Source organism: Sciurus carolinensis, chromosome 3 (genome assembly GCF_902686445.1).
Source record: "Sciurus carolinensis chromosome 3, mSciCar1.2, whole genome shotgun sequence".
Lineage (NCBI taxonomy): Eukaryota > Metazoa > Chordata > Mammalia > Rodentia > Sciuridae > Sciurus > Sciurus carolinensis.
This window is the reverse complement of record NC_062215.1, coordinates 148,208,146-148,225,094: the sequence shown is the minus strand read 5'-3', so window position 1 is coordinate 148,225,094 and position 16,949 is coordinate 148,208,146. Positions and strand designations below refer to the sequence as shown.

Below are 16,949 nucleotides of genomic sequence, written 5' to 3'. Positions count from 1 at the left end.
TAAATGTTTGAGTGTGTTCTTTCATTCTTGTTCCCACGTCTAGCAGTGATCCCAGGAAACTAATTTTAAATACCAAAAATTGTATTAGAAACACAGCATTACAGTGTTATTTTAAATCGTAAAGGACTAACTGGCACACCTCTATCATCACAGCGGCTCAGAAGGCTGAGGCGGGAGGATTGCAAGTCCAAGGCCAGCCTCAGCAACTTAGCAAGACCCTGTCTCAAAATTTAAAAAATAAAATAAAATGGGCTGGGGATGTGGTTCAGTGGTTAAGTGCTGTTGGTTCAGTCCCTAGTACAAAAAAAAAAAAAAAAAAAAAAATGTTCCAAGCAGAAAATGATTTATTATACAGTATTTAGTTGATAAATTTACAGTTTGAGAATTTATATGAAAGAAAAATGATGAAGCTAGGGATGTAGTTCAGTGATAGAACACTTGACTGGCATGCATGAGACCCTGGGTTCAATCTGAAAGGAAGGAAGGAAGGAAGGAAGGAAAAAGAAAGAAAGAAAAATGCTAGTTTGTGTCAAGTAGAAAAGCATTGGACAACTTTGTAAAAATGTAGACATAGGAATCAAAATAATAATAAATTGTCTAGATGATTTGACTGTAGATCATTTTAATTTCTTTCCAGTTTTCTAAGCTTTTTGTAGTATTTTTATGATATTTGAATAATATTTATTCATTTTCGATTTGCAATACTTTTTTGTATTTTTAGTTGTAGATGGACACAATACGTTTATTTAATTTATTTTTATGTGGTGCTGAGGATTGAATCCAGTGCCTCACACGTGCTAGGCAAGTGCTCTACCACTTAGCTCCAACCCCCAGCCCTGCAGTACTTTTTTTAAAAGTCATTTTGTTTATAGCTTTTCTTTTTGGGGGGGTTGGAGGTGGGCACTCTTATCACTGAGCTATATCACCAGCCCTTCTTTATTTTTTATTTTGAGACAGGGTCTCACTAAGTTGATGAAGCTGGCCTTGAACTTGTTACCCTCCTGCCTTATTCTCTTGACTCACTGGGATTACAGACATCCCACCATGCCTGGCTATGTCTTCTTCTTCTTCTTTTTTAAAAAATATTTTAAGCTAATTATAAATCCATTAAGGTAGCATTTGCATGGTTCTTTGATATTATATTCCTATTTTTCTCATTTCAGTATCCCTTATTTTATACTAAGGGTTACATTAAAACAGGTAATAGGATAAAAAAAATTACATCATCATCCTACATTGCATTTTTAAGGCTCTTTAAATTCATGATTTATCCTTGTAACCATCTTAAAAATTAAATAAAAAGTGACATTTCCAAGGCAGTACAGGTGAACAAATTATTCCTTTATTGTTGGCATCTCTAAAGGACCCAATAAATAATAACTCTTTCTCAAATCTCAAGCCACATGATGAGCAAATAGTTGGCCTATGGAGATCTATATTACTGAAAACGACTAAATTCAGATACTTAACTCCTTACACATCTGCCTAGTATTGGAGCAGCACTCTGGAGAGAAGGCCTGAGTGGGCAGGTCAGGCACATCTCTCCAGGTTGCTACATTCCATATGTACTTGGCCAAGTGGAGATGGAGGGAAAAAGATAATCCTTTAAGTCAAGATCTTTGCTAGATTAGTAACCCGTTTAAGAAACATTCACCAGTCAACTGTCAATTACTTAGCAACCAGGTTTCTCACACCTCCTCCAGGGTAGCAGAAAGAAGTGTGGCACAATGCCAGAAGTATTTAAGGAAGATTTCTCTTTATGTAAATAGAGAAGTGGAGAAAAGCCTAATTAACAAAACAAAACAAATGAACAACAACAACAAACAAACAAAAAAAACCTTAAATTTTACCTGTTATTTATCATGAGAAGACTAGAAGCTTATTCAAACTTTTCTTATATAAGGGTGCAAAATGTTAAACACTTTTTCTTTGGAATGCTTTTTCTCCTTGAAAGTCAACAACTTCAAGAATCAGTGGAGTATGACTCACTTTTTCTCTTTTCTTATTTTTGTGGTGCTGGGGATCAAATCTAGGGCCTGGTGCATGCTAGACAAATTCTGTAGTCCTGAGCTACACCCCCAACCCTGTGACTCACATTTTTTTTAAAAATAAATTCTCCTTTGAAAAACCTGTTTTAAAGAATACAGAAAGTTGGAGATACAAATATATCTGGGACATTTGTACTTTTGTTATAATAGGACAGGTTTTAAATGCATATTCAAAAAGTTATGGAAACATGAAATACAGAATAAGCAAAGGCTCCATGTTGGTTGTTTATTTGTATAGACTTATATTATCATTTTAGGTTGCCAATGCCATGAAAAACTCATTACCATTTGATGCTCCTGATTCTTCACAAGAGGGCCAGAAAGTACTTAAAGTGGAAGTCACCCCAACAGTGCCAAGGATTTCTCGGACTGCAATTACAACAGCTTCAATCCGTCGGCATAGATGGAGAAGAGAAGGTAAGTACAAAGTCCCCATAGTATGCTCGTGGATTCAAGTAAATTTATCACTGTTTGTATAGACTATATTAACTCATGGTATTATAGCACTCTGTATAACTAAAGTACAATATTTTAGTTTTTAAGATAGCTCTTAGAAATGTGATTAAATACTTATTTTAATATAAATAAATATGTACAAAAGGTAGAAAGATGTTATACTGCTGTATGAATATTAAAACAAAAATAAGATCAGATTAATTTTTTTCCTGTTTTTGAACTAGTAATAGCAACAGGAAAATAGTTTCTTTAAGCCTGTTAACTTACTGGGGAAAAAAAATAGAAGGTGCATGTATGAGCACTGTGGGAGAAAACTATGACTGACCAAACTAACAATATAATACAAATTATCCATAAAATAATTGTAGTTTTTGGATTTTATCTTTGCTTTTCCTTTTTCATAAGTGCTGAACCCAGCAGTATTTCATTAAGATACGGTACTTGAATAGTCAAGCTGTCTTGCCTAAGAGATATTAATTGCCATTTAATCCCTATTTTTCTGTCCTATTCATTTGCAAACCTCACATTGTTCATCTGCTGCCTGATGTGTGTGCAAGCTATGTACACACATGTAATTATATAAATAGTGTTTGTGTTTATTTCATATCCATATATACATTTTCTTATCTGCCTGGGTCAGAATGATCAGAAAAGAATAGAGCAGCACAAAAGCACTAAAATTTTATATGTTGAATCCCAGATGGCTTTGACTTCTCAAACGAGGCTGACTCGAGTATTCCTGGCTCCCCGATCCAACACGGCTCCACTGACCTAGGGATCAAACGTGTGCAAGAGGGGGAGGTGCTGGTGCGCAGGACCCCTGAGCATGGCTCGCCGGAGCCCAACTCAGCAGCAGCCACAACAGAGGGTAGGACAGAGATGAGGAGGCAGAAGTCAGTGAGGCAGTTGCTGGAGAAGGATCCTGGCTCTCTATCCCCAAGCAGAACATCTTTCCATTCTAGTGTGTGTTTCCACTACCCCAGAGTGTATTAGCTTCTCCTTGCAAAGCACCTCTCTTCCCCATATGCCTAGCACCAGGTTAGGTACAATCTTTAGTTACCGTTTGTGCTGGCCTGGAGTGTGCATCCCTGTGTAATCAAAGAACAGCTTGGCATGGCTACTAACAAGGCAGAGGCCTGTATCCAAAAGATCTGCAAATGCTTGGAATTTTTTCATTACTGAGCATGTTTATTCTAACAAAAGGAGAGAAAAAATTGCACCCAGTGGACATGAGCTTTATTAGTCAATATGAATGTTATTTATACAATAACTTATTCTTTAAAGATCTGTGAAAAGAGTTTCAAGACATGAGTATACTTGGGAAATTGAAGTGGAGCTGGTCAATTTATCTTTAATTCTAGGATGTTGAACTAACAGTCTAACAAGAATTTCTTACCTTTTTGACAGAGTATGCTATATTGATTGGATTTTTATAGTGTCTGTGTTAAGTTGCCTTGGTCTAGAGAATTACTGACCTTTTCCTCTATAAATGTGCTATCCTGGTGCACACTACATTTTATAATTCATGGTAAATCATGGTTGTATTATGTAGTTCCTAAATGGAATCGAAATGTATTATTTATAGGTCAGATATCCTAGTAGATACTTGTTTCTACAATGTAGGTTATCTTAAAATGAGAATTTTTTACATACCATCTCCCATCACTGTTTGTAAAAGAACATTTCTCTCCTCCAGGAAAATACTTAGTTGATGCTTGCATGTAATATCTTAGCTCTGTGAAAGAGGGAACTGCAGCCAAATAGCTTTTTCATTACCTAATGTATTGCCACTGTGGAACCTTCATTACTAATTTGCAAAATAAACCAAGTAGTTTTAAAAGAGGTACATATTTTTGCTTATTTTAAGGACTAAACATATATAAAGTAATTAACTTCCACCTTAAGGAAGTCTTTCACTCTTTGGTGCATTAGAAATTTGAGCATGCTCAGTAAGAATCTAAATCTATCCTCTGTGCCCTTGCCCATTTGCCCAGATTGACCTTACTTCATTTTACAGTATTGCATGTGCATGATCTAGGAACCCAGAGAAGTAGGTACTGTTTCAGAGATCTTTATATGGCTATGGAAGATACAGCCTTCCCTTTTTATGTTTTTTTTTTTTTTAAATATCTCTTGATGCTCTCCCTAGCAATCAATTTTTACCTTACATAAAGGCATAAAAATGAGAGTATGAATAGATGTGGAACCCAGAGTTGGCCTAAATTGAATATCATCTTATTTCTTTATATTCTTGATGATTAAATGAGCTACTTGAAAAGTGTCTTCTACCATTGTTAGGATTGTTGAAAGTATTTGTTAAATGTAGCATTGTTAACAGTTGATAAAATTATAGGAAGTTTGGGATTAGTCTGAAATATTGCTTCCAATTCATCAGAAGTCATACATTTTGAAAAAGGAATCGAAACAGTAATTTCTCTTTAATATCCTATTGAATTCTTTTAAATATTTAAATACCTTATTTTCATATTTCTGATTACTGGTAAAATATCAGCTTCAGTGAGGGATTGGTGATATGAAACAACAAGGAAAGGGGAATAAATTTCTTTCTTTTTACTGGGGATTGAACACAGGGACACTTTTTACACTGAGCTACATCCCCAGCCTTTTTATTTATTTTATTTTTGAGACAGGGTTTCATTATGTTGCTTAGGGTTTTGCTAAGTGCTGAAGCTAGCCTTGAACTTGAAATCCTCCTGCCTCAGCTTCTTGAGTTTCTGGGATTACAGCTGTGAGCCACCATATCCAGTAGGGAATAAGTTTGAGTGTGTTTGAAATTTCTTTAAAAAAAAAAAAAAGTTTACCCTTTAGTCTAGCTTAATTATAGTTTTCAATCAATATTAATATAAGCTAGATTTATAGGAAAGGCAGCTATGAGTAGAAAAGTTCATTAAAAATCCTTTACAGGGTTTTCTTTGGATCAGAAGTGGTATTATTATTGCCTAGAGAGAAAACTAAAAGGAAAATGTTTTGAGAATTGCCTTTTTTTTTTCCCTTGAGGTCTTTTTAAACAGAAGGAAAGAAATAAATAACTAAAACCTATGAGAAGTTTGTAGTGTGCTATAGCTTTTGGATTAATGTAGATAACTGATTTTTTAAAAATGTTTTAAATTATGATGGTTTTAAATAGTTTTATAGTTAAAATTGTGCATATTATATGTTGAAATTGAAGGGAGAATATAAGCCTATCACCTACCTACTAAACTGAAGACAATTCCTGTGATTAAAGTGTAGTCATTGTTCCAGTATAATGAAACATTTCCTAGTATATAAAATACCAGTAGATTCTCTTGCATGGTGGCCTTTCATGTTACCATCATCTCTTTTATGGTCATATTGCTTTGGCATCAGATCTGCATGTAGCAAGATTCAAAGCTAGCACTAAGTCTCTCAGTCTCCTTCCTAATCAATAGATAAATCCAATGATATATTTATGTTCATCCCTAGTTTTATATTATCAATGTTACTTCTGAATTAGTAACTATTTTTTCTTGGGCATTTTGGAGTTCTTTATACTAATTTCAGTAAAAAACTAAAATAATATGAATATAAAGTTTTAATTTTCGAGGTATGTTATATACTGTTTTCTTGAAGAGGTTGAGAGAAATGGTGTCAGCTGCTACTGTTCTTAATAAATGCATTTTCATATAGCTTTGCATGATGATTAAACATTAAACTGCTGGATATATATATGTATATATATATAACAAGGTGCCTTTTGCTTTAAGGATAGTCTATTTCATTCTTTAGAAGGAAGGAAATAACAAATCCATGAGAAAAATATAGCCAAGAATGTATTCTTATTTTTCCAGGTACTCTGTTAAATAAAAGATTAAATATTTTATTTATCTTCTGCTTAGGTAACCTGTATCTCAAAGTAATACTTGTGTAGATTATTTCCTAACATTTTACTGTAACTATAATGTTGGCATCAGTTTTGTAGATTTAGATTAAACTGATTTGCAGTTTGGGAAAAATGTTTAATTTGGTAAACCAATACCAGTTTTTGAAAGAAGAAAATGTATTAATTTTCTAAGAGACTATATGGTCATACTTTCAATAGAGATTGGGCTTTCTGGAACAGCATGATCAATGTATTATATATACTTCTCTTCCCACAAAAACTCAAGATGCAGATTTTTATGTTAATTGCTTATGTGTTCAATGTAATGGGGCAGTATAGTGGTTTGTGATTATGGAAGTAATACATCTCAATGCTAAGAATCTAAAATGTTAAAATACATACTGTACAAAATGAAAATCCTTCTTAAATATCCCTGCTAGTTTTTTATCACTGTTCCTTAGTAATGTTTTCTTCATATTAATTGTCCAAGAAAGTATTGAAACCAGTGAGTAGTCCTTTCCATAAGACAAAATATGATTGTGAAATTACTGGAAACAGTGTAGTTTTTTAGATTTGAATTAGAAAATCTACTACTTCAATATTAAAAGCCTTCAAGCCATAGAGAAGCAGTTATCAAATATAAAATTTTATTTGTAGTTTAAAAAAAAGTTTTGGCCTGTAGGCATAAACCAGGTTTGGGTATAATTCTAGGTAACTGAAGTAGCAGAGTCTCTTTTGTACATTGTATGGTGGGTTAAATAAGAGAGGAAAAGGTTTCAATTGTTTCATAATAGGTAGATATGTTTATGTCAAATTAAAGACAGTATATTATAAAGTTATAAATATATAAATGTTTATATTTAATGTATTGTGCCTAGTTTTATATGCTAGATACTAATAGTATGCTAAGTAAGTTTGTGGATGTTTTATGAAAGCTGAAGTAATGAACACAGTAAATAGCATATTAGAATTCTATATCGATTAAGGTCTAAATTACTTAGAAGTGTTGACAAGATAGTAAGATCATTATGAACCCATAGCAAATGTTAATCAAGAGATAAGGTCAGTGTTGTTATTCACAACTGCTTCTTAATTTAGCTATTACTGAGTCTTTCTGATTTATTTTTTAGGTGCTGAGGGTGTAAATGGAGGAGAGGAGTCTGTAAACCTGAATGATGCAGATGAAGGATTTTCATCAGGGGCTTCCCTCAGCAGCCAGCCAATTGGGACCAAACCATCTTCTCAGAGGGGAAGCTTAAGGAAAGTAGCAACTGGGCGTTCAGCCAAAGATAAAGAAACAGCTTCTGCCATCAAATCCAGTGAGATCCCTCGAGATTCAGTAGTTCGCAAGCAGTATATTCAGCAACCAACCGATCTTAGTGTAGATTCAATTGAACTGACACCAATGAAGAAACACCTGAGCCTGCCTGCTGGCCAGGTGGTGCCAAAAACCAATAGTTTAAGTCTAATCCGGACAGCCAGTGCTTCCTCGAGTAAATCATTTGACTATGTAAATGGCAGTCAAGCAAGTACCAGCATTGGGGTTGGCACTGAGGGAGTTACTAATCTAGCAACTAATAATGCTAATCGATATTCAACTATCAGTCTACAGGAAGACCGGCTAGGTCAAGCTGGTGAAGGTAAAGAGCTCCTCAGCCCAGGAGCCCCCTTAACCAAGCAGTCTCGATCCCCAAGTTTCAATATGCAGCTAATATCCCAGGTGTAGTTTTGACATCCTCTCTTCCTCTTTTTGCTTACCTTTTAAACGGAACATTTCATTGTATAAGAAGACACTTCATCCCACATTGTGAAAATATTGGTCATTGTAATCAGATTTGATTTAGTTTAGGTATCTTCATACTGTATTTTGTATGAAAACAGCAATAAGGTTTTCTTTTCCCTCCTTCTCTTCACCTGTTCCTTGTAAATGTGTTTGTGAAGCAGTATAACACGTTTGCCTTTTCCATGCCTTCCTTTTTCCTTGGGTGATGTGCAATCCATCATAGGCTGATCGGTCCCATTTCAACACTGTGAGACTGAGGATATGTTAGAGGAAGTGGTATATATGATCCCTATGAAATGATTCTTTGGCTTTTGTTCAAAAACAAGACAAAACGGGTTTGTTCACATAATCTATAGAACTATGAAGATTACTGGATCATATTTTTTTCTCTCTTAACCAGGAGTGCCTCAGAGATTCTGCTATGACTTGGGACTTCTTGAGTCTGTGCAATCATTTTCTTGAGAAGCATGGGGAAAGGTGGTGGACTGCTGTACTTTTTCATTAAAATGAGGGTAGCTCTTTTTCCCCCCCATTTTCTTTGTCCCAAGGACTTAGTTTTTCAGTTACTGAGGCATTTAAGTCAATTTGTGGCCACCTCCATTGGGAGGGCGGGGCTCTAAGTTGATTGTGTAATTGATAATGCACTTTCTCAATGGCTTTCTAGTCATTATTAACATGTCTTCCCTCTTCCCACAAGGACTTAAAGTCATTTCTGTCCTTAAATTTTGAACAGCTAACAAATCAGAGAATTCAAGGAGCATGTTCTATTTCCCAGGAATGATTGACACTTTGGTGCTGGGGTTTTGTTGGGGGAAGGGAGATTTTTGTTTAGCTTGTTGGAATTGTGTGTGAGGGGTTTTTCATTGGTGTTTTCTTTTCCTTTGTGAGCTGATGATGACTGAAGTAGAACTGTACGTCTTCAGGTAAAGAGAGGGATTTCTCAATCCACTTTCTGTGATGTGTAGACTCTTGGAGAAACCCTTTCAGCTGCTTTCTAGATGTACCTAAATTCAGTCAGACATTTTGGATTAATAAACCTAAAGTCCTGATAGATCATGTACTCCAAGGAAATACATCAGGGACAGATAGTTGGCTGAAAACACTGACGCTTCAATGTGACACATTTTTATAGAACATTTCTACCAGGGGGTACTGACTTGATTTCTCCTGAAAGGACTACACTGCCTTTGTGTTTAGTGTAATGCAGTTTGTGTATCTTCTAATCATATTATATCTGCAAAGTTTCTCATTTTTATAAAACTTTGAAATCATGCCAGTAAGCTAGATGTTGAATGTATGTAAGTAGCATTTGGTAATTGCTAAAAGGCTACAGAAGTACATTATTGATTTTAAAACATTTTTTAAATTCTGATTTGGTTGATAAGATTTTATTATAACCTTTTCTGGGTCTCAGGCTCTAATGTTTGAAAAAGAAGGGAATATACTAGGTTTTTGAAAATCAGTATTGTGACTTGAACTGTTATAAATTATCCTTCCACAAAATACAGTTATTAGTGCTTTGTACATTTAGACATTTTTACTTTATTATTGTGAAAGAAAAATGAGTTTACAGAAAGCAAGTATTCTTCTAATTGATGGTTTAAAATTTTTACCAATTGAAATTACACATAACTTTTGATAAACATAACTAGAAAAGTATCTTGTTTTTTTTTCACACCTAAAATTCCCCCTCCTTTTTTTTTTAATTGTAAGAGCATTTTTTTAAACCCATTGTTAGAATATTCGTAAGGATATTGAGATACTTATTTGAATTTAGTGATCTGTAACATTTTTCAGCTCATACGAAAATGAAAAACTAGAACCTGAACTAGTATCCACAATATTGCCAAAGTCCAGGTAAAAGTTGATGGTTTATTGATTTATAGGTGTATGGTATGTGAATATATCACTGACATATTTTAGATATCTCTTATTTTCATTTAAGAGATGTCAGATAAATGAAAAGAATTTTTAAACAGCCAAAATAAAGGAGGCATACAACTTTATAACATACTAAAGAAAGCAAAGTTACAGGTATGTAAGGAAAGGAATATTGTACTTACAAGGGAATGAGATCTTGGTTATGGCTGGAGTTTCCTCACTTAGTGGCAAAAATACCTGGTTTATATAGGCTGTTTTAAATTCAACAAGTTATGCACATATTGGCATCCAAATCAAGCATTTCAGTTAGAAGCACAAAAGAAATACCAAATAAATGAAATTACAGTAAAAGCTATAATAAAAATTCCTTTTGGTGAGAAATCATTTGTTATATCTGCAAAGTTGGTTTAAATTCTTTTCATTTTGCTTGATGCCATAGCCTGTAATCACAGAGACTAGGGATGCTGAGGCAAGAGGATGGCAAGTTGAAGGCCAGCATCAGCAGCTTAAGAAGACCCTGTCTCAAAAAATTAAAAGCGCTGAGGATGTAGCTTAGTGGTAGAGTGCCCCTGGGTTCAATCCCAGTACTGCAAGAAAAAAATTTCATCTTAGAGGATTTTATTTATCTGTACATGTATACGTATAGATTTTGTACGAATACCTAATAATGTTCATGACCCTGTAACATTTGTTTTCCATTCTTATAGGTGTGATATTTGGCCCCAATGAAGAAACATTTCGTTTAGTTTAGACTTTCCATCCAGGATCTTAGAACAAATTTCCTATATAAGATATAGTTAGAACGAAATGAGTTAGTTCAACTATCAAATTTCCAAGTTTTTAATTATCTCTTTGCATTATTTATTGGTATTTTTATTTATTGGTACTTTTGTTTCAGGTATACAGTAGTTGTTACAAACACATGCCAGTAATTTATACTTTGTCCTTTAACAATCTTTTATACTTCTTACACCTCCATTAAAGTTCACCCATCTATGAAAAAGATACTTAGGGAGAAAATACTTGTTTTCTATAATAAAACAATTTGGTGCCATCTGTGCTAGGTTGAACGAAGGTATACAAAGAAATTATCAGAAGAGTTTGGGAATTCTTCTGTATGACATTAATTCTAAGATATTACTAGAAAGCAAATAAAATGTATAGTGAAAAGTTAAATTTAACTTAGAAGTGAGACTTTTTTTTTTGTACCAGGTATTGAACTCAGAGACACTTAACCACTGAGTCACATCCCCAGACCTATTCTGTATTTTATTTAGAGACAGGGTCTCACTGAGTTGCTTAGCATATCGCTTTTGCTGAGACTAGCTTTGAACTTGTGATCCTCCTCCCTCAGCCTCCTGAGCTACTGGTATTACCGGCATGCGCCATCTCACCTGGCAGAAGTGAGACTTAAATATGAAAATATTTTAAAAAGCTAAGAAGGAAAATAGTTGTAATTTAAAATCCGGATCCCCTATCCACCACCCTTATTTACCAAATCAACTCTTCTGTGCCTATTTATTATAGAATCAGAATTTTTGTGCTAGAAGAGACCCTAGAGATAATCTAGTCTCCCCACACATATTCATCCTCAGGAAACTGAGATTCAAAGAGGTTGTGACAGACAAGGTCACATAATGAAGAAGCAGAGCCAGAATCAAACCTCATCTCCCATCAAATGCATATTAACATCCCACTACCACTCTTTACCCATACTATGGTAAATATGGTACGTAAATACTTTCCATTTCTGCAGCTTCTTTACATTTCTGGTCTAGTAGTTGGTGAATACAGCACATTAAGAAAAGTATTAAATCCAGAAAAAAAAATACAGTGATAAATATAATGGAGAAGTATTAGAAATTTAGTTATCTTATACAGATATAAGGATATGTACATTATTCTTTAATTTATGCCTTACTAATTTTCTGCCACATAATGATATGCTGCCGTGTTGTTTATATTTTTGGGGATTTATTTAAATGCAGAGTAAGCTCAGTGAAATGGTTTTGTTCAGTGTTTGTATCTATTTTAAAGTAATTTTTTAATCAGCCAGCTTTCAGCAAATAAGGTGGCCAGTTCACTGTATTTCATAATGGAGTATTGTAAAAGTAAAGCTTAAATAAATCTGATTCCATTGATTTCTAAAGAGAGATTGGACCTTAATGTGCTTAGAGAAGATGAAAGCAATATTTCCTTATGTGACTGAAAAATGTTTATGGTGTAATGCTTATAATTCCATAATGGAACAGTGAACATGTCATTTTAAGTGTATATACCACATAAAATGTCTTACATGCGGTAGTCAGATACATAAGCTCAATATTCCCAACCTGTTATTGTCAAATTCCACTTAGTAGCTTTAAATTCATTATAATTATTTATTAGACACTGGAATACTGAGAAGAATTTGATTGTTTTGTTTGCACTATTTTTGTGAATATTTTAATGAAGTGGGTTTTTTTTTCCTACCTCGCTTTGTGAGGTTTGTATGGGTCCCTTTTTGCGTACTTTAGTTATTGACAATCATTTGTGTCATTTAATTTTCTGCATGTTCATTTGTAAATAAAAATATTAGTATCTGTCTTTATGGGTAGCATATTGTAAAAACACTGGTAAGGAGGATCTCTCCATTTCTGATCACGAATTGCATTACAAAGTAAGTTTTGTTTTCTGGGGAAAAAATCAGTATTTCAGTTACTTGTTTGTTTTTCAGTTTAAAAAAAAGTTCAATAGGTCATGCCAGTGATCAGAAAATCTATAAGAATTTTAGGGCACTTTTCTTAAACAGTCTGAACATGAGACTTTTTATCTTTCAAGTTGAATGATTACTGTCATTGTTTCACCACCAAGTTGGTCAAGACACTTATTTGTACTACTTTAATTTTTTAAAAGTGCTTTTTAGAAATAAGTTGTTTAAAAGCCAACTAAATATTGGTAGTTTAAACTCTTTAAAATTAGAATATTTGTCAGATTAGGAGATAGAATGCAGTGTAAAACTCAACAGTGCTAATAAAATCATAATGAGTCCCCAGATTGGTACGATTTTCCATGCTAAGGTGGTCAGAACTGGCAATGTAAAACAAATTTTAGTATTACTTGCATTGTGTGTATCTACTGGGTATATTAAACTGGCACTGAATTTTCATAGGAAAACTGGTCATACAGGAGTCACACTATCCCGCCTCCCTGCCCATACAGGCACATTTTTTTTCTAACCCTGACCATACAACCACAAAATTTTGGTCATTTCTTCAGTATTTTTGTAATCTTAGCCATTAGTCCTGTGAGACATACACAAGGGCAAACAATTCAGGATAGAAGTTAGCAGAAAGTTAAGAATGATATGAAATAACTTGCAGCATAGTACAGAAATGTAGGTTGTTTTGCTTCTAGATTTTGAGAAATTTGATGTTTACAAATTAAGGCATATTTATGTGTCTGCTATTATGCTATTATATTTAATATAGATTTTACCAAAAAGTAAAATTAGGTATAGCTTAAGTATAAATTAGTCCTTCTTAAAATTGTGCATTTGCAGGTAGGTTTAATAAAGAGATCCTTTTATTTTCAAGGAGAAATGAATTGAATTGGACAATCCATCCCAAGCCACTGAACTGATATCAATCTGGTTTGCTGTATTTAAGTGTAAACAGCTCAGTGTTAACTATATCAGAGAAATTTTTTTACATCTTCATGATGAATTTACCAAAGAAAATGTTATTGACCAAATGTAATTTTTAAAGAACCTCTTACGGAATGAAGCCCCTTTAACCTATACATAGGATTGCTTACCCTGGGGAAAATAAATATTAAAAGATAATTTGACCTGGAAAACAAGTGTACAATAGTTATAAGATTCCACTTGAGGTTTTCTTATATCAGTAAGGTGTCAATGGTTCAGCAAAGTACTATTTAAAAGCTAAGTCCAAATATTCCTTATGGCAACATTTTCACATTTCCTTAACTAAAACTAAGGGTTCTGCTCATCAGTATTGAACAAAAGGGGACATTCCTTAAAATTGGTATATTGTGAGACATTATAGTTTTTATAATGTGGTGGAAATTGTGGAAATACACTTCTTTCTTTCATCAGTGGTAGTTATTTCTAATAAGTAGGATATTGGTTAAACTGGTATGGTTTGTTTATAAAATGTATGTACACTGATTTTTTCTTTGTATAAAAACATTGATTTAAGAAAAGCTAAAATATTAATTTAAATGTATAAATAAAAAAACTAAAGGTTTAAGTTGTTAAATAATGATTTTTGAAGTCATGAAATATAATTGTATATTAACTGATGTTCCAAACAGGTTCTATGTGTATTTTTTTTTTATATCAAATAGTAGCTAAAAAGTAAGGACTGTATTGATCAGCTATCTTGGAAAGAGAAAATTGGCTTTCTGATGATGATTGGTATTTTTTTAAAGCTTTATCTGAAATCACTCAATAATCTCATAATGTGAACTGAGAGATTATGCTTCATGTGGTGTTTTAAAATATTTGTAATGAGTTCATCTACTACTTTACATTGAATCTTTTTCATTCTTACACTCAAAACTAGGCTGGCTTTATACGCATTTTAACTGGTTAAGTGAAATGGTTTTTATGGTACAGATTATTTTCCCACTGTTTTTTCTCAACATAATTTGGCTTTTCTGACCTATAATTTCTGAAGGATTTTACAAGTGTAGTTTTATGTAATCTGATATCTGTAACAATGGACAAGTAAAAGGAAATATACCACTTTCATATGTTTGTTTCATGAAAGGATATAGAATGTTATAGATCAGCTCCTTATTTGTTATTTTACCCAGCCTCAACCTATAGCTTGGGTTAAATTTCCCAAGTATTCAGAAAATGGGTGCTGGTAAAAGTTTAAATAAGATAGGCACGTAAAGATTAATTTCTATTAAGGGATGCCCTTTCAACCCAGGACTAGTTAAAAAAAAAAAAAAAAAAGAAATCTTCATTTTTTTTTTTTTTTTTTTTTTCAGAGCTGAAGGAAAAAAACCGCACATTTAAGATCATATTTACTGGTGCATGTAAGCCATTATCCTGTCTTACTGAACTGATTAATGCTGTTGATTGTTGAAATGTGAAATGTAGTCACTGTTGACCTTGTAAATATCTGCCAGAGATGAAAAATATTTTAAGTTATTGTAAAGATGTATAAAATTCACTATCAATCTGCAATGCAGAAACATAATCTCAGATGTTAAATATTGTGTTTCTTGAGAGATGTGTAATTTGCCCCTAGGTGTACCTACTTATATTAAGAATGTAAATTTTCTTTTGTACAGTATAAAAATACAGCTTTATTTGGCTTTTAACTGGATTTCCTGGAGTTGATTTTCTTACCTAAATAGTCCTTTTGTTTGCAAAAGTTCTTCTATTATATTTTTTCAAAGCATGACATTTTATATATGTAAATCTGAACCTTTATATCATATCGTATTAAATAAAGGCAATATATAAAACTACAATAAAATATGACACAATAAGAAACAACTTACAAAGGCAGGAATTAAAGTAATACATAAAATACATGCCATATGTTTCTGTATGTTAATTATAGGTATACAAATTTAGCATTGTACTAAGTGAAAGCAGCCAAATGTAAAGAAAGATTAATTACATGAGTCTTAGACATACTTAAGATTAAACAAATCAGCTTCTCAGTGGAAGCACAACTGTTTCCAGTACTGAAATAATAGAAAATTTTCTTACATGGTTCCTTATAAAGGAACCAACATTATTAACAATACCCTTTTACAAAGACGTGTGTGTGTGTGTGTGTGTGTGTGTGTGTGTGTGTGTGTGTATGTGTGAGACAGAGCGAGAGATAGGTAGATGGACAGATACAGATATGCTGGAAATCAACACAGGGCCTTTTGCATGCTAGTGCTGTACTACTGAGCTACACCTCTAGCCCTTATATTCTCCCAATGTACATAAGTGCGCCTTTACTCAAACTTGTACCATCAGTTCTCATTATTATCCTTTTTGGTCTTTCCCACATTGTTTTCTAAAAGTTACTCAGTCTTCTTCTGGAACATGAGTTTAATCAAGGGTTGAGGCCCATGCACACTTTTCCTTTCCCTTTCTTTATATGGATTTTCTAGAAAAATCTTACACTTTTTTTTTTTTTTTTTTTTGCGGTGCTGGGGATTGAACTCAGGACCTTGTGCTTGCAAGGCAAGTACTCTACCAACTGAGCTATATCCCCAGCCCACACCTTTTTTTCTTGATGACTGTTATTCCTTGCTGTGAACCAAAGCTTTACAAAAACATATTATCTGTTTGATATGGTATTACTAGCATTATTATTAATACAAAAACTAGCTGTTTCAAAAGAAAATAGCTTAAGGCTTGAATGTGAATTTCTTTGGATCTGCATTAATTAGAATGAGATTCATCAGCTTGCAGTTTCAATGTTTCTATTTGATTAGAAATGTTAATACTTGCTCATTCTGAAAATCCTAGACTATTCACAAAAAGTATATGGTAAAAGTCATTTTCCTTTAAGGTACTGTAGCGTAATCGTGACATTAATAAGACAGTGGAGGCACTATTCTTTCACACCCATCCCAATTCATCCAGATAGATCAAAATATTTTTTGGTCCAAAGATTTTCACATATGAATTAAACAACTAACATTTACTGAGTGCATCAGAATGTGCCAGGAACCATTTTAAACAATTTAAAGAAAATATAGTATTAATTAAATAATGTCAGATAACTACTATTTTCATTTCCTCAAAATCACAGAATTTTAAGAAATCTACTGACACAACTGTTCTAAATAGTGACTTTATACACACAAGCTCTATTGAGAATTATTTTCTAAAGCTAGTTAGCTCTTACTTTAATTATTCTGTGTATTTTTAAGGCTCACTATGCCCAGTCGTTCACTA

The 16,949-nt window shown here is 33.3% G+C and overlaps 1 protein-coding gene across 6 annotated transcripts in view; it reads left to right on the top strand.

Moving 5' to 3' along the window:
* The window catches only part of Hycc2 (hyccin PI4KA lipid kinase complex subunit 2), an 84,873-nt gene extending 69,504 nt beyond the window's left edge, over positions 1 to 15,369 (top strand). For 5 of the 6 annotated variants that reach the window (XM_047546005.1, XM_047546004.1, XM_047546006.1 and 2 more), the window contains 3 exons: positions 2,306 to 2,465; positions 3,205 to 3,372; positions 7,497 to 15,369. In XM_047546005.1, the coding sequence (XP_047401961.1) occupies positions 2,306 to 2,465; positions 3,205 to 3,372; positions 7,497 to 8,092 (924 nt within the window). In that variant the 3' untranslated portion in view covers positions 8,093 to 15,369. The remainder of the gene's footprint in view (positions 1 to 2,305; positions 2,466 to 3,204; positions 3,373 to 7,496) is intronic. The other variant, XM_047546008.1, reaches the window with a different exon arrangement.
* The last annotated feature ends 1,580 nt before the right edge of the window (positions 15,370 to 16,949 follow it).